Below are 18300 nucleotides of genomic sequence, written 5' to 3'. Positions count from 1 at the left end.
TGGTGAGAGGAAGTGTATGTTTATTCCTACTATTCATACTGAATTGCAGTTTTGTTTCCGCTGCAGCTCTAACATCCCTCACATCTACATCAGTTTCAGTCAGCAGTGGCACTTTTTTGAAGCAGTTGACTATTTCAATTTCAGTCAAACTACTATGCAGATTTATGAGTTGTTTGAGTCAAAAGGTTTTTGGGTTAATTTTTGTTTCCCGTTGTTCTTTCTCTGGTACAGAAGGAAAGTGTACCAGAGATAATGAAAAGTTTCCTTCAAGATAATGAAATACATGTTGTTTGTATTGAATAGTGGTAGGGAAGGTAATCCTTGAAGGTCCGACTACATCTTGAAGATCATTTGACCTCAGGGTCTCCAGTGGCAACAAATGTGATGCACGTAATTTTCTAATTGGATCATTCAGATCTGGCCTTGTGTTGTGTTTGTGTTGCAGACAGAGTGGATTCTTAATCTGGTTCCCAAAATGTAACTTGAAAATGTTTCCTCTGACTGACTTGTGTTCTTCAAAATCACTACTGTGGCCACATTTTGCATTTTAAACTAGCACCATCTCTCCTCTCTTTCCTTTGAGGCTCTTTGTCAAGTTACTTAGCTGGTTGCTTGTTTAGTTTTGTTTGTATCTTGGAGAATTGTCCACAGTTCTTGTGTGTCTCATGTCGTCGGTCTCCTCATTTGATCCTCGACTAATTCCATGATGCTGAGTTGAGGGCTCTTTGTTTTTCTTGTCCCTGAATATAGTTCTTTATGACTATATGTCTATATGTAGGCCTCTTTGTCCTGCTGCAGATTCATTTTGGGAGCAATCAGTTGTTTATATGCATTGGTAAAGTAGTGTGTCCCATTTTAAGAGCCTTGTTCTTTCACAGATTTCTGTTACTCCTGTAGCTTTTAAAAGTGCCACTGATGCGGTTTTAGATGTTACTTACATACCAGTTTATGCGAAGAGGTTCATAACTGCTTCTTTTGCAATAACCTCACACCGGGACAGAGGCAGTGACTATCATGAGTGCAAACACCACATTAATATCACATATCACTTTAAACAATGACAGGGCAGTCCCTGCTGTTGTCTTCCTGTCCAGGAGCATAAGGGCATCGTGGTGGAGCAGCCATCCATCCTGAGCTCACTCAGAAGTCCGATGGCCACGGCCACCATAGAGCCCGCCCCTCCGGATAGACTGGGAGGACTGGGAAACTTCAGCGCTGTCAGCCCCACTGAGGAGAGGTCACCTGATGCTGTGTCCAGTGCCTCAGAAGCCACAGAGACTGGTTAGTCACTTCACTTAACAAATAACACATAACAGATCTCACATGTATGTTCAACAGATCCCATACTAAATCGTTTCCGAGACTTATCAATGTAATTGTCCACATTTTCTTTATTTAAAAAATATATGATTATTTATAGTTGTGTTTTAATATGAATTTTGTCCCCTCTATATGTGTGATCTGGGTGCATTTACTCCTGTCTACCAGCAGCCCTGAGCCCTTATGTAGCTCCGTCTGCTACAGAGAGCTGTTTTGCCCGTCAGCACAACGTATCAGACAACAACAATCAGTGTTTTTCTGGAGCCAATGGACACCTCCCCTCCCAGGTGGCAGCACAAAGACCTGGAGCTATCGACAACCAGTCTCTGGTCACCACCGACCCAATGAAGGCAAGGAGTGTGTGTGTATGTTGTCGTTGTTGAGCGAGTTCTTCTTGGTCTGTTGCATTAATTAAAAAGTGTACAGTAAGTGCATTAACTGTCCTACAAATGAACTGTTTGGCTTGTTGTTGACTGTCACTTTGAAAGAAACTTATATTACATATTATGAGAAGACTTGCTGCCTTTAAAAAGCAGAAGCATCAATCTAGAGCTTTTCAATATGTATAAAATTATATTTTATGTTGTTACAATTATTTACTGCTCCAAAGATAGTTTGAGTTTTAATCTTGACTAACTAGTGCTACATCAGAAAATCAATGATCCGCAGTCAGGAGGTAATCATGTTGCACAGATCATACATCACATTCATTATCTCTGGCACGTTTGAAATATGAGAACAGTGAAGCTACTTAGTTTCAGAGAAGACTCAGAGTGTTGTGCGTTACCTCAGGGTTTGTCAACTGAACCAGGCTCATCTGTCCTGCAGCTGTTGCACGAAGCCATGCATTTAACAAACAGTTGTGATCCCGATCCTTTGACAATAGAAGCAGATCTCACAGCTTGTTGTTCTTAACAGCATTTGCCTTCAGCACATGTATATCAAACCAACAAGTGTCTTTCTTTCTGCTGTGCCCCTGCAGGCCCCCACGTTAACCATGGAGGGTGGCAGGCTGAAGCGCTCCCGGCAGCTGGTGCCTGATGGAGACTTTGAGACGGTGCCAGAGCCGGTGTGGCGGGCGCTCTACCACTGGTACGGTGCCAACCTCAGTCTGCCGCGTCCGGTGAGTGAAGACAACAAAAGAACTTATCTGTGTCATACAGTACTGTCAAATATTCAATACACAGGGAATTGTAAAAGAGAGTGAAACATAGTGACTACACAGCTGCTGATGATGCAAGATGACAGTCACGAAAACCATGCACTGCTGACTATTGAGTTACCTTAGACCATGTCAGCTTTTGGTTTATTTAAACAAAGTCTCTGAGATCCAATTATATACCTAAACTAAACTAAACTAACTAAAAGGAAATATTGTATTTTCTTTAGTTTGTTCCAGCCAAGGGAAATAAGTACAGGAGTGAAAGTGACCTTACACAAAACCCTGGTCACATGTTTCTGGTCTGATCCGTGCAGTCAGTGGTTTCATGTAAAGTAGGGAAGAAAAGTTGTAGTGCAGCAACTTGAAACTTTGTCTCTCAACCATGCAGGTTATCCTGGAGAGCAAGACGGGCCACGCAGAGCTGGAGCTCTTTCCCCGCTACATCCTCTTCCTCCGCCAGCAACCAGCAACGCGCTCCCCACAGTCCAACATCTGGGTCAATATGGGTATGACCAGCCTGCGAATGTTCCCTCCACATATAAACCCCCCAAGAGGTAACGTAAGCCTGCAACAAGACCAGAGCAAGCCGTCAAATGCTTCACTGAGCAACCCTGCATCCCCCGTTTAATCCTCCTTCAGTGGACTGATCCAGCTCAGGCAGCGCTCTGGAGTGGGTTTGAGAATGACCAGCCCATGAAGGGGAATTACTGCTTATCACTATAAAAGATAAATAATTCATACTTTCCAGCAGCCTTCACAGACCTTGCCATTCACGTATTAGTTTTGATAATCCTAGTTGTAGTGTTCTACAATGACAGCAGTATTTTAAGTGTTATACTAAAATAATGAAAATGTTTAAATCATATGGAAAACACATTGGAACAGAAATATATTTTCTCATCCTTTCAGAATGTGGACATTTTCCTATCATGTTTTTACAAAACAACAAAAAAGTATCCATAATTGACTAAAGCAAATCCTTCATCCCATGTAATTTCAAACACTAACTGGCCCTTATTTTGAATACAAATTGACATTGCTACAAGTGGAAAGACTGACAATGTAGGAGGAATGTTCGTTACCTCAGATAAAAATCTTTTCTGTTCATCATCATCAATCCTTGTCCTTCCTCGTCCCTTAAAGGTGGAGCTACAGAAGTGTACCAAAATCTATGATGAACCAGATCATAGAAACTCCACCAAATCACACATATTCTGTCCAAACTTTTTCATTGCCCTTTTACAATAAATACATTTGATATAGAAGAAAACACTAATACAGTACCAAACTTTAATTCAATCAAGTTGTAACAAATTGTACGCACTCATCTAGATATATGAATGATCCATGAAATTGTTGCATCAAAAAATGCAACATTAAAGAAAGTAAAAAAACGAAGCAACAAAGATTAAGCAACAACCATAATTGAATAGGGGGCATAATGTTGCTGAGTATTCATTTACTGTCACATTGTTTCATGTAGTTTGCTCTCCACCAAATTAAGCAATTTAGTATTTATTCACAACGGAAGTTGTAAACACACATACACTCACTCCCACAATAACTGAAAATGAACGTCTACTGGGTTTATTCTTATCATCCCCTTGCTTGATGTTTAAATGGATATCATGGACAAGTATGAAGTGAAAATGCGTAATTGAAAAAAGAAACTGGATGACAAAGCACTAAGAAGAGACATACAGAGTTGCTCCAGTATAATCAGATTGTGGATTGCATCAGCACTCAGCAGGAGAGCGCTGATCCAAATCCCGCCAACATATCAGCTTTCAGGCCACAGACCTGAGTCCCCATTGGAGCCTTGTCCTCCACAATGACTCACTCTCTGTCTGAGCAGCTCCTTGTCATTGCTCGGCATTTAGACCCTCGCCTGACTTGTGGTAAAGTATCAAATATAGATCGAACAGGTTTCAAAAAAGAGCAGAGGATGTTTTTCTCTAGTGGTATAATTGAATGGCAAGTCTGTGTTGATGGTGTAGACTGCGTGATGATTTACACTTTGTAGCTTATTAAAGCTATTACTTAAATCAAATCAACATCAATGAAATGAATCTTTTGTATTGATTTAACAGGACTAATATTGATTGGTTTGCATTTGATTTAATCTAATCTTTGGCCACTAAATTGATTGACCAATCAAGTTTGCTCTGACTGATAAAACTGCCCTTTTCTTGCTGCTTCCTTACAATTAATCCTCAGTCAGCTGAGTGCTGTCGTTAGTATCCATGTTTATGTGGTTAAATTATGTAAATGATTACTTGCATAGGCATCTTCTGTGCATAAGACCATGATTATGGTTGCCATAGCAACCAATCAGATTTTATGCATGTTCTTTTGTCATTATCAGGGTTCCTACATGAAAAACCTGGAAAAGTCATAGAATTTTAAAATGTGTTTTTCCAGGCCTGGAAAAGTCATGGAAAAAAATAAATTAAATATTCATATTTTCATGTTGTTCATTTACGCTGAGTTTTAAATAATTAATATGCTTTCAAAGAAATACGCTCACATTATAAGCAGGCATACTTTGGTTTGTGTCATTTAAGGTGTACTGTATGCCTTGGAATTCTCATTGTTCGCTTATACACCGAGATTTCACAAAATGTTTCGGTCATGGAAATTTGGTTTAAAGTTATTGAAATGTCATAGAAAGTCATGGAAATCCATTGGTCAAAATGTGTATGAACCCTGATTATGATTCGAGAAAGTTTTAAAAAGCAGAAAGATTTGAAAACTGCAGTTGGTATTTTCGAGCCATTATAAAGACAAATGAATGTCCTGTCTTCTTTGTACAATCCAGCAGGTAATGTTCCATCCCCCAATGCTCCTCTCAAGAGGCTGCTGGCCTACACGGGCTGCTTCAGCCGTATGGCCACCATCAAGGACATCCACTTCTACCTGTCCCAGAGACTCCGCATCAAGGAGGAGGACATGAGACTCTGGCTCTACAACAGTGAGGTGGGCCAAAGAGCTGTCACTACATTCCCAATCACATGTACTGGGGGTTTCACACATCTGTTTTGTCATATATTGGGCTTAATGTTAGCTATTTATCAGCCTGTATTTGGTACAAAATTCCCATGGCTGTTGATGCTGGGTGCAGGAGGGATTCAAGGGTCAGTTTGTGCCCTGTTATGGTCTTAGCTTGACCCCTCTAAGTGGTCACCACACTCCCTCACCACAACTGCTATATTGCAAGGTTTTTTACTTTGATTTGTTTGCACTACTACTACTAATCTGATTAAAGGTTAAGTGTGTACTACATGACGGCCTCCATAAAGAGGAACCGCACTAGATGTAACATCACTAGGATTATTTTATATTCAATTTCTGCCAATAGATTCTTTGACCTCAATCTAACACGCTAAATGTTTAACATTGTTTTGAAATGTGAGTCATGTGAGCATAGTATACCCTAAAAAAATGATATGGTACATAAACTGCAATGGGACATAAAGGACCTTTTATAAGACAGGACCTCAGGGTTGCACAGCGATGAAGGTACTTTTTGTTGACACACTTGAGTTCTATAAAGTCACAAACAGATACAGTTTAGGAACACATTTGCAGTTCATCAAATGAATTGCAGGTAGTTTGTTTTTATCTTTTTTTGTTTAAATCCTCTCCGTGACATAACGAATATTATGTATATATGATACTGTTTTTTTCTCAATTAGTTTAATAAACATTTGGGAATATGTTTTTTTCTCCTCATTGTTTTGCAGAACTATCTCACCCTCCTGGATGATGAAGATCACACACTAGAGAGTCTGAAGATCCATGACGAGCAGCAGCTAGTTATAGAAGGTATGAAACACATCTCTTTTTTTCTATTCAAATTCTCTTCAGGATAAGCAAAAATCCTCCTTCAGAGTTATAATGAACAGATATCTTCATCAATAATAGGTCATTCTGAATACTGGTACATGAAATTGGGAGTGAAATGGTTTTAATGAGAATAATTTCTTACTCCTCTTCCACAGTCAGGAACAAAGATATGAGCTGGCCTGAGGAGATGTCTTTCATTGCCAACAGTAGTAAGATGGACAGACACAAAGGTAAGCTGGTAGACACGGTCATGGTGAGCTCACTGCTTTTGTACACAAGCAGATCCTGAAAAGATTGAGGTTAACAGAATATAAGAGAAATGCATTTCCCCAAAATCTCCACAAATAATAGGCAGACAATCTAAAGCTTATATTGATGTCATGCAACTTTCCTACATTTTATCATATCAGGGCCAGAACAAAGGAGAGAGTGAAACAAGCTTAGAATAGTTAAAAATGTTGTTAATAATAATTATAATTTATTATACGTAGTTTTTGAAAAGCATGTATCATCCAAAAACAGTTTGGCCCTAATGTGGGTTATCAATTTTACTCATTTATAAATGAATGTGTATAACATTCATTTATACACATTTTTGTCATATATGCAACAGGAAGGGTCATAAGTGGTAGTCAAATAAACACATTTGTCATCATGATTCCGTAGATTCTATTGTTTTGCCTCATTCTGCTATTTCTGTAAATCTGATCAGTGTGTCCTTGTTCATTAACGCAGTTCCCACAGAGAAAGGAGCCACTGGTCTCAGTAACCTTGGCAACACCTGCTTCATGAACTCCAGTATCCAGTGTGTGAGCAACACCAAGCCACTCTCAGACTACTTCATCTCAGGGAGACATCTCTATGAGCTCAATAGGTGCCACCTAAGTGCAGCACTTTTTGTATACATCTTGCCACGATTGTTCAGAGCTTTTCATTTTAACGGGCCTGTGTTGGTGCATTTGCAGAACCAATCCCATTGGGATGCGAGGTCACATGGCCAAGTGTTACGGCGACCTGGTGATGGAGCTGTGGAGCGGCACACAGAAGAATGTGGCTCCCCTCAAACTCAGAGTGAGCAGTTTCATCCGTCTTGAGATTGAACAGTCTGCCATGCAAAGCTTTTGTGTAGAATCTGTGTTGAAGTTGTACTTAACTGTTTCTTTAACCTTTCTACCAGCTGAATGCCTGTTTGTTTTTTTTACATATTTGTGCAGTGTCTCAGAAATAAAACACTTTTTATCTTTAAACAAATGTTTAAAAGTAAAGTTAAAATACAAATATCTTATCTACATATCTATATATTACTTCCTCTTCAGTGGACGATAGCAAAGTATGCCCCACGGTTCAATGGCTTCCAGCAGCAGGATTCCCAGGAGCTGCTAGCGTTCCTGCTGGATGGTCTACATGAAGATCTAAACCGAGTCCATGAGAAACCTTATGTGGAGCTGAAGGACAGTGATGGCCGTCCTGACTGGGAGGTGGCCTCTGAGGTCAGTCACACCGCTGATCAAACACAGCTATCTACAATTACAATAAGCACTGTATATATGTCGCTGGGGCATCATAGTCCAGGTCTTCAAGATGTAAAAGGAAAAATGCAGGACGCAGTTCTTAGACATCATTCAAAAATGATGCTCTTCATAATTACACAACTTGAGAATCAGCATGTTTGACTGTCATACTGTCTTGCTGCTGATCAGCTGTTAAACATAGGGCAGCATTAGGTAAGAATAGTCAGAAAGAGAGTTACAATAGAAAGAAAGAAGATAATAAAATAAAATAGCGTTATACTAGAAAGAAAGAAGATAATGATAGAAAGAAAGAGAATAATAATAATAATAGAAAGACTGAAAGAAAGAGTAATGATAGAAAGAAAGAAGGAGTGAAATGGCAAAAATGACAAAGAGAGCAATGGCATGAGAGAAAGAGATTCATAGTATGACAGAAACAATTCTCAGCACGGTCTCTTTTTGAAGTCCTATGTCTGCCTTTTACTTTCAAAACTAATGCTGCAAAATCAAGTGAATTGGACAGTGTGTGAAATCATCTGTTTCATGAAAAGTATTCACATATTTAGTGTTTCAGTGAACGATGTTTATGGAGGCCTGTGTTTAAATGTTCAAAGACAATGGTCTTGTCTTCTCACACATACAAGCTGAGTATATTTCAGACTTAACTGTGAAGGTCAGTGGCGACTTCTGATAAAGGAAACTTGTTTTTTAATTTGCTGTGTATAAGGCCACCCAAAACTTCTCTGAATCAGTTGTGCATGTAGCCTCCCTCTCCTCTGAGATATTTTGTGGTAATGAGCCGTAACATCCTCTGGTGTCCGTTCTGAAAGTCAACGGATGAGGATAGAACAGAAGAATTGATAACAGCCAGTCCATCAGCTGCGCTCCCTTTAAATTGGTAATGGAGCTGTATTGATGTTGTGTTTGATTCTGGTTGTCCTGAGGGGAGGGATTTGCAGGATTAGTGGTGTGTGATCCACACAACCCACTGTGTTTATATGTGTGTGTCTGTGTGTATGTCCATGCCTCCAGGCATGGGAGAACCACCTGCGCAGGAACCGTTCCATCGTGGTGGATCTGTTCCACGGTCAGCTCAAGTCTCAGGTGAAATGTAAGACCTGTGGCCACATTAGCGCACGCTTTGACCCTTTCAACTTCCTGTCACTACCCCTGCCCATGGACAGCTCAATGCATCTGGAGATCACAGGTGAGGAGGCTGGAAGACGGGGAAAGAGACTCTTAGACTGAATTTCCTTCTTGTAATAACACGACTGACCTTTGCCATGTTGTATGTTTGTAGTTATTAAACTGGACGGCTCCACACCTGTGCGCTATGGCCTGAGGTTGAATATGGATGAAAAGTACACAGGACTGAAGAAACTGCTGAGTGAACTTTGCAGTCTGAAGCCGGAGCAGATCCTTCTGGCTGAGGTCCACACCTCCAACATCAAGGTACTGAGACTGACTCACAAAGCTGGAAACACAGAGTGTTTATCTTTGGTGCTTTACAACACAATTTGATATTAAATTAAAGTTCATTAAAATCAAATCTGACTTAATTGTCATTTTACCAGCCATACAAAAAAGGAAAAGAAGAAAACACAGAACATGTGAACAGCACCATCCTCAGGCAGGGAGGGAGAATAATAACAACATCAACACACTCAAATACAACAGGGCAATACCAGGTCAAGACATGTCAGATGATGATACGTTCTCTGTCTTCTCAAACCCTGCGGTAACACTCCTCTAAGTAGCTGCTTTGTAATGAAGCTAAGTGATGCCCACAGAGCAGTGGGGGCTACAAAACTGTATCAAAGTGCTTCCAAGTAAAAATGTCCACTGTTCAAATGCAACTGTGGAAATCAAGACAAGTCCCGGATGACCAAAAATCTTCCGGACTAAAGATTCATGTCCGCTGTCGTTTGCAGGGGTTGGTATTTACATTCTTCCTTCCTCCAGGAGTCACTGTGTGCATACAGTACACACTGTCCACATACACAGAGCCCAGCTGTCTTATTGGTGCTTGGGGACCATTTAGGTTTAGGACAGAGAAGGGGGCTATGGAATGTGTTATACCATTGAATGTCCTCACTGAGATGAAAACAGAAGGTTTTGTGTGTGCTTGTACTTTACAGATACACACTACTTGTGCTTGTATAGAATTACAATGAAACACTCAGTCTGATGTAGCAATGCTTTGTGTGTAGAACTTCCCTCAGGACAACCAGAAGGTGCGTCTGTCAGTAAACGGCTTCCTGTGTGCGTTTGAGATCCCAGTGCCAGGTTCACCAACGTCCCTGAGCTCGCCCACACTGACAGGTGAGCTGGACAACTCCCACCCTGTGTTTGTATTAACATTAGCTCTGTCTGAGAGTCCACAGTTGACTAGACACTTGACAGTATTTTTCCTTTCTTTCTGGCTCTCTCTTCTCAACTTCATTAGACATCACCCCAGTGGCCAATGGCTCAGCTGCTAATGGGCACCTTGGCAATAAGTCTGTCCTCATCCCTAACGGTGGGCCCAGCACTTTGGTGCCCTGCAGCCCTGACGCGCCCCTCACCTGTGGAGTCACAAACGGACACATCACACCGTTGCAGGAAAGCCCGTTCATTGGATACATCATCGCCATGCACAGGAAGATGGTGAGAGCTGTACAGCATGTTTAAACAAGTGTTGTGTATAATTGTATGGATAAATGGATGGAAGGTTTTTGAATGTACAATCTGTGATAATAATTATAATAATTATGGAATTAACATAAAAATCTACATAATTATTCAGGCTACAAAAATAGTTTCATTACATTATGTAACATCTGCTTTACCACAGTTTCCGTGTCAATGAGAGTGAGCAGAACACTGACATGGCTGAGTCCCAGCTTATGCTTTACTTACACTTTACTTTGTCCACTTTCAGATGCGCACGGAGCTGTACTTCCTGTCATCTCAAAAGAATCGGCCCAGTTTGTTTGGCATGCCCCTCATAGTTCCCTGCACTGTCCACACCAGTAAGAAAGACCTGTATGACGCCGTCTGGATCCAAGTCTCCCGTCTGGCCAGCCCACTCCCGCCACAGGAAGCTAGTAACCATGCCCAGGACTGGTAAGTTGACACTTTCCTCCCCCATGTATTCTCTACATGAAGTAAATATTTGTTTTCCCTGACGCCACAATGATATATTAGTATCTTTTTGCTGAAGTAACCAAGGAAGCTGACACAGATCCTTTCCATCTGACTGGGGGATATTTACTTAAATGTCAGTGTTCTTATAAATATTGATTTTTTTATTTCCTTCATTTTTTTTTGCTCTAAATTGATAAACATTTGTCTGAGACACCAGCTCCTGAGATGAGGACAAGTTGTGTTTAGTCTGAACAGAAGGAAACTGAGACTTTAGGAAACAATGACACATTCTTTTCATGACTTGACTCCAGCGGTGGAAGCAGAGCATAGCTAACACTTAATGTTCAGTTCGACCTTTTCTTCTCTCACAAGAAAATATTTCCCTGTCTTTCTCATTCTCAGTATTTTTCCACAAAGCAAATAAATGCTGACGAGAACATCTGCTCTCTGTTGTATCTATTTGTGTGAATGGTTTTATTTCAGGTATAATGCTACACCACTTGTCTGGATGGAGCTCAGTTTAGATTTAAAATGGCGTTTAGAAATGTAATAGTGTGAACGTAGCCTCAGTGTTGCACAGCAAAGAGACCATGGTGGTGAATGGCCAGAGCTGATTCACATAGCCTTGTTGCTGATCTAGCACTTCATCCATTTCTGTTATTTACTTGGGGTTCAACAAACTGCTGAATAACTCATCACATACATAAAACAAAGACATGGTTTTGTAACACATACAGTAAGCCTGACATCAGAAGAAAACTAATGGTTCATTCTGTCTCCTCCACATCTGTGAACCTGCAGTGATGACAGTATGGGCTACCAGTACCCCTTCACTTTGCGGGTCGTGGGTAAGGATGGTAACTCGTGTGCCTGGTGTCCCTGGTACAGGTAAGATTTCTTTCATGCAGACGTTGTTCTTACACATTTGGTACTTGGGAGACTTTGTCTAGATTTGTGAATGTAGATAAGAAATTAAATATGTTTCTTTCAGCATATTTATTGGGAGCATATTGGCTGTTTATTAGTCATTATAAAACCCTTAATTAATGTTGTATCGTGCATAACCATATTCCAAATTCATCAGATAATTAACATAGAGTTTTCCCTCATTAACATCTTAATTACTACTCATTGATAGTAAGTAAGTAACTGGTTTAATATGCTCTGCCAAGTATCGTCCTTATACAGTATTTTCCCTTAATTACACTTGATAAATATCTTTTCTTGTGTACCAATTATGTTGATGATTTAAACATAACTGCAAATTAAGTCTTTCTAACTCAAAATGTTTTGCGAGGTGTTTTTTATCAATAATTTACAATGATTTGTCACTTTTTTACTATTCTTAATGAAATATATCAAAATGGGACCACTGGTGCTTTTATTTTGAAACAACTGGCTTGAGCACACCTTGGAAGTAAATAGTGAATTTATGACAATTAAAGAGCTAATATGCTCCTGTTAATTCAAACAAGGATAGTTTTTAATGGATGCGCTCTCGATTTCTGTGCCCAGGTGAATGTTTGTACTGCATCTTTATGTTTCCAGGTTCTGTCGAGGCTGTACAATAGACTGCACAGAGGACAGAGCCTGTGTTGGGAATGCTTATATAGCCGTGGACTGGGACCCCACTGCCCTGCACCTCCGCTACCAGACCTCCCAGGAGAGGGTGAGACTTGCATTCACATACGTCACTGTTTTGGACATCACAGACTTGCATTCAATTTATGCAGACTTACTCTAACCATAACTGATAGCCTGATGCTTACCAGCATTATCCTCCAAGAACGTGTTTTCTCAGGACTACCTTGAGGGAAACCTTAACTTAGACTCTGAGATCAACAGATTTGATTTTTGACCATAATTTACGCATTTTTCTTTCTCTGTATTGATGAACCGTGTACTGTGAATACATCCTCACTCCATGCAGTCTCATCACATCATGGTGTCTCTGCAGATCGTGGAGGAGCACTGCAGTGTGGCGCAGTCCCGTCGGGCCCAGGCTGAGCCCATCAGTTTGGACAGCTGTCTGAAGGCCTTCACCAGTGAAGAGGAGCTGGGAGAGGACGAACTCTATTACTGTTCCAAGTGCAAGACCCATCGGCTAGCCACGAAAAAACTGGACCTCTGGAGGCTGCCACCCATTCTGGTCAGTGGCACACTTATAAGACTGTCGGACCTGAGATCTTGTCTAACTGTTGTAGTTTTTACATAGAGCTCTGTGTGGTCATCAGTGTTATCAATTACCTTTCCATCAACAATAGGACAACCCCGTTTGTGTGTCTCCTCACCAGATTGTCCACTTGAAGCGCTTCCAGTTTGTTAATGGTCGCTGGATCAAGTCCCAGAAGATTGTCAAGTTCCCGCGGGGGAACTTTGACCCCAGCGCCTTCCTGGCTCCAAGAGACCTGGAGCAGCACTCCCTCCACTCACGTAGTGAGAGTGAGGATCTACTGAGGGTCGGAGAAGACAACCTGTCCTCCATCTCTGCTCCTGCTGGCTTCTGCAACCTCCCCAAAGGTACCACATGCTGCTCATTACACTGTGTTTGATGATTTCTTGAGAGCCTGAAATAATGTTGAAATAAAGCAATTTTAGTATAACCAAACAGAGCAGTTTATCACCAAGCTGCTTCACCCATGGTCTCCCAACAGCCTCCCCTGCCTCGAGCAGGAAGTCAGCTCCTTCTCTCAGCCGGACCAGCAGCCCCTCCAGTAGCCCCAAGAGCGGAGGGCGAAGGCCCGGCCGACTACGCCTGCCTCCGCTGGGCAGCAGACACCGCCTGTCTAACAGCAAGGAGAACCTGGATGCAGTTGCAAATCCGGAGGCTGAGCCCCGGGAGGATGCTCCACAGGCAGACGCAGAGGGGAGTGCAGTAGCAGGGGTCATGGGCCTTTCTGGATCAGCAGAAACAAACGCATCAGAGTCAGTGTTCAGTACTGAGGCATCCAGCAGCCACTGTGATGTGGTCTTGTTGAACGGTGATACCAACGGGATGAGCTCAGACTGCAGCACTGAGAGCAACATGGATGCCGACAACTCGCTGCTTGAGCACAGAGACAACATGTGTCTGGACGACATCTACAACCTCTATGCAATATCAGTAAGTCACTGCCATACTGATAGTTATAATAGACTTACTTTTTGAAACTAATCTAAATATTTTTGTGATTTATCTTCTCAGTGCCATTCAGGAATCATGGGAGGAGGCCACTATGTGACGTATGCCAAAAACCCCAATGATAAGTGGTACTGCTACAACGACAGCAGTTGTAAGGTAAAAAACAGCAGAACAGTTAATGTGTTTGTATTTCAAAGTATACCTTTCATTCAATATTTAATTAAGGCTTAAATTGGTTAAACATACAATGTCACACTCACACATAACAAACAGATCTCAACTGTGACATCATTTTTTTGTTTGTTTAGGAAGTGCCCTCGGAGGAAGTCGACACCGACTCAGCCTACATCCTCTTCTACGAGCAGCAAGGTGTAAACTACTCCCAGTTCCTGCCAAAGATCGATGGCAAGAAGATGGCCGACACCAGTAGCATGGACGAAGACTTTGAGTCTGACTACAAGAAATACTGTGTCCTCCAGTGATGGCGCATTGTCTTCCATCAGCCAGCACTACACCTGCTCTCTGCTGCCCCCTGCTGCTCTTGGCAGGAAGCACCAGACATTCTGATCAATCTGAAGAATTCTCACAAACTGCTAATGACCAGAGTCAGACAGCGCTCTCTGTCTTTAGGGATGCGTCGCAGCACTTTCTACACTTGATCGCAAACATGGATTAGTGCAACGGTTTGCCCAGACAACATGGAAGCCCCGGTGAAAGCACTAAACTGGTGCACTTTGCTCAACTCCTGCCCCCCTTCCTTCCTCTCCTACTCCTCCTCCTCCTCCTCACGTGAAAAACATCCGCCATAACATACATGTAACATATACTCGCATACTAACACATCTCTGAATGTATGCCAGTATGGCAAAGTCATGAAGTGATGTTGCTTTGTTATTGTGCATTTATCATTTGTGATGTCAGAGTGGAGAAAAAAAGACAACTGGAGTTAACGTGTGATCTGAGCCAGGATATCTTACCTGCAGAAGGAAAATAGTAAGACTACGTAATGCTTTCTATTTGTAAATGCACAGCCAGTGATTGAAGACCCTTTTAATGCCAAGTGTAAACAGAGCCCAAACCGTGTGCGTGGATGTCACATTTGGTGCCACAAGTCAACATGACGATGGAATTTGGTGTCTGGTAAACTTTTAAAAAAGTGGTTCTAGTAGTGATTGTGTCACAAAGGAAGACTTAAGTCATATGCTACCTCATTGCTTCTTGCAGCCGCTCAGCCACTTGTACTCTAAAAGTCTGACAGTATTAATAATATAAAATGCGTCTTTCCTGTAGGAGACATGGTACAAACATTTCAACCCAATAAATCTGCCCCCCCTTATTGGGGTAATCACACACACATCCAGATGAAATTAGGCGCTTTTGCCAAAACTGTTCCATCCTGCAGCTGCCATATATCAGTGTTGATTTGTGCAATGTTGATCTGTGTGTATCCATAACTTCGCTGAGAATCTCTGAAAAGCTTGAGCAGGAATCTTTGATTTGCTTAGGACAGGTGCCATGATTTCAGAAGAGACATGCTTATCATAATCAATACACAATGTATGTTTGATATTTCTTTTCTTTTTATACTGCACTTTTTTTTTATATATATAGATTTGTTGTTTTGAAAACAGGCCTCAGGAGCCCCTTCGGGTCAGGGATGATATTTATCTCAATGCCACACTTAGAGCAGTCAGGCTCATGTCCACAGCTCTGTCTCCACATGTACCTTTCACCCACTGCAGGTGAGATTCAAACCCGTCCGTGACACTAATGTTCGCCCCCTCCCAAATAAGAAAGGAGAAAAAGAAGTGATCAAAAATGTATTCACCTTCATTTTAACATTGTTACTTAAAGAGTAATTTTAAAGATCTGCTCCACAGATTTGGCATAACACTCCTCTAGAACCCCTGAACTTACCTGGACAGCTTAAAAAACAGGAATCCAAATCTGTGCAGCAGAATCCAAGAGGTTGTCCTTTTTTATTCCACAAATTCTTAGTTATAGTCAAAATCTGGCTTCTACATCACCTACAGTGCAATTAAACTTAAGTTAGCTGCTAGTAGCCTCAAACCTGAACTCTCCAGGAGACACGAGGAGCAGGCTACAGAATCTGAATCAAGCTCTCTTCTTTCTAAATCCACTCCCAAGATTTTCTAAATCATATTCTTCAGCTAAAACGCTGCTCCCTTAAATTGAAGTTAAACATATGCCCAACATATCGACCGAGTAGAAGATGGTCCAGTAGTAGTAGCAGTAGTAGTAGTGGTAGCAGCTGTAGTGTTCCTGGTGTTGCTGATGGCGGTATATCCACTTGGCTGAACCTCCAAACCCACTCACAGTGTCATGGAGTAACCCTGTATATCCCTGCAGTTGGGTGAGAAGTTGACTTTGCTAAATATCTTTTGAAGCTTCAGTAACACTGGATTACTAACTGGGTAGAGTAGAGTCATTTATCATAAACTAACTTTATTCCTGTTCTTGTTCATTGATTTATCTGGTCCCATGGACCCAGAATAGAAGTTATGTCTATGTGAACTCATTGGTAGGTGATTTGGTACAGTGAGAGACAGTCATTTAAATTAATCACTAGGGTCATATCATTTATCATATGATTATAATCCCACTAGATTTCAACAAATACAAGAAAAACACAACACAACTCCAGGACTTGAAGTAAAGGAAACTATAACAACATTTCAGATCGGCTGATGATTTAAGTTTTTTGTTTATACTTAAAAACTAACCAAAGTCCGTTGAATCTGTTGAGAGCTAAGGCATGTGACTGGACGGTAGTTATATCTGTTATCTAATCGTTCATCACTGGACCCAACAGTTAGATAATATATTCCTTTTTTTTTCTTTTTCTTTGTGCTGAATCTAAATACCCGTTCAATGTAAATTCTAAACTCTGTTGCTCTTCTTATCTGGAGGTATGATGTGACTGTTGAGGTTAGTTTGTAATGAACAAACGCATGTGTTGCTGTGCAGAGTCCTGCAGCAGAGATGATTCTGCTGTGTGGGACTCTCATCACTGTGAACAGGCTGCGGACAGTTTCCCACTTTGTCTTCTAGATCACATGAGCTGGATCGTTGTGTTCGGCCCTTTTAGCTGCTGTATTTATGAGAAGGTGGTGTCATTATGGACGTCTGTGAGTGGAGAGATCTCTGTCACTGTTCCCTTCCTTTGCAGATTACGTTTATTGAACAAATGGAAATGTACATACAAGGGCTCTCCTTGAATGAGCTCTTTTTTTCCCTCCCTCCTTTGCACCGAGCTGTAGCCCATGTCCAGTTTCTGTCCGTGTTTGTCATCACATGGCTCAAGGGGAAGCATTTAACTAAGGATCTGTCTCTTAAGTCCCCAATTGGAAATGTCTGCTTCCTTTAATGTTGCAATGGCTGTCTACTTATTTTACTCCCCTCTGGCCCTCAAACGACTACTTGTGTGATGCTATGCTAACTACCCATGTGGCTTCAACTGTATCAGCAAGAATACAATGTTTATAGTTGAGGGTAATTTCAGCACAACTTTTATAATCCCGGAACATAGATTTTTCGGCCCAACGGAACTGAGCTCTGAAGCTGAAACTGGACAAAGCGGATCGTGTAAAATGCGGGGCTCAAATCTGAAACCCCTCCCCCCCACCAGAAGAAAGGTTCAGGGTCGCAGACAGTGCAATCTACTACTGAGCTATCTGTCAGTATCTGTAGCCTCTTTTTATTTAAGTTCATTTCTGTTGGATCTGAACCAGACGTGTTAATTTAAAGAAATTTTTTTAAGGTGTTTGTTGAAAGAAAGTGACGTTGCACTGACATGAAAACATGTACATAAAAATGTGTTTTGTAAATAAGCCAATGAAAAGTATGTGTTTGAATATGAACTGTACAAAATACTGTACTTGTAGTTGTATATGGAGTGATACTGTTGATCTGTAACAAAATATCCAACAAACAAATTAAATTCTGCAGAGCAAAAAATGACAGCAGACTGAAATGTTTTCATTTATGTCCAGGGGGGGGGTAAATGCAGTTTTTGTTGTGATGATGGGAGTGTGACTGTGGGACTGACACTCACCTGGTTGGTCGGTCCACCACTGTGCTCTGTAAACGGATGGATTACAAGAAGAGTTGGTAGAGACGTTCATGAATTATACCTTTTGGCGATCCATCAACTTTTTTTCACCCAAGGTGAACCTGGTGCTATGGCTGCTTCA

The 18300-nt window shown here is 41.3% G+C and overlaps 1 protein-coding gene across 5 annotated transcripts in view; it reads left to right on the top strand.

Moving 5' to 3' along the window:
* The window catches only part of usp32 (ubiquitin specific peptidase 32), a 44985-nt gene extending 26918 nt beyond the window's left edge, over positions 1 to 18067 (top strand). Inside the window, exons 13-34 of one of the 5 annotated variants that reach the window (XM_062386046.1) lie at positions 1095 to 1281; positions 1492 to 1670; positions 2303 to 2443; positions 2871 to 3036; positions 5301 to 5458; positions 6226 to 6307; positions 6484 to 6558; positions 7064 to 7202; positions 7294 to 7399; positions 7645 to 7818; positions 8872 to 9046; positions 9140 to 9291; positions 10050 to 10161; positions 10286 to 10485; positions 10760 to 10944; positions 11767 to 11853; positions 12514 to 12634; positions 12923 to 13114; positions 13260 to 13485; positions 13620 to 14068; positions 14150 to 14242; positions 14395 to 18067. In XM_062386046.1, coding sequence (XP_062242030.1) covers positions 1095 to 1281; positions 1492 to 1670; positions 2303 to 2443; positions 2871 to 3036; positions 5301 to 5458; positions 6226 to 6307; positions 6484 to 6558; positions 7064 to 7202; positions 7294 to 7399; positions 7645 to 7818; positions 8872 to 9046; positions 9140 to 9291; positions 10050 to 10161; positions 10286 to 10485; positions 10760 to 10944; positions 11767 to 11853; positions 12514 to 12634; positions 12923 to 13114; positions 13260 to 13485; positions 13620 to 14068; positions 14150 to 14242; positions 14395 to 14568 — 3573 coding nt within the window. In that variant the 3' untranslated portion in view covers positions 14569 to 18067. Of the gene's footprint in view, positions 1 to 1064; positions 1282 to 1488; positions 1671 to 2302; positions 2444 to 2870; positions 3037 to 5300; positions 5459 to 6225; positions 6308 to 6483; positions 6559 to 7063; positions 7203 to 7293; positions 7400 to 7644; positions 7819 to 8871; positions 9047 to 9139; positions 9292 to 10049; positions 10162 to 10285; positions 10486 to 10759; positions 10945 to 11766; positions 11854 to 12513; positions 12635 to 12922; positions 13115 to 13259; positions 13486 to 13619; positions 14069 to 14149; positions 14243 to 14394 lie in introns of all 5 variants that reach the window. The other 4 variants (XM_062386045.1, XM_062386044.1, XM_062386047.1 and 1 more) reach the window with 4 other exon arrangements.
* Positions 18068 to 18300: the final 233 nt, after the last annotated feature.

Source organism: Platichthys flesus, chromosome 4, assembly GCF_949316205.1.
Source record: "Platichthys flesus chromosome 4, fPlaFle2.1, whole genome shotgun sequence".
In the NCBI taxonomy this organism is placed as follows: Eukaryota; Metazoa; Chordata; class Actinopteri; order Pleuronectiformes; family Pleuronectidae; genus Platichthys; species Platichthys flesus.
Note: the sequence above shows the minus strand (reverse complement) of the source record. Positions and strands in the feature narration are given on the sequence as shown.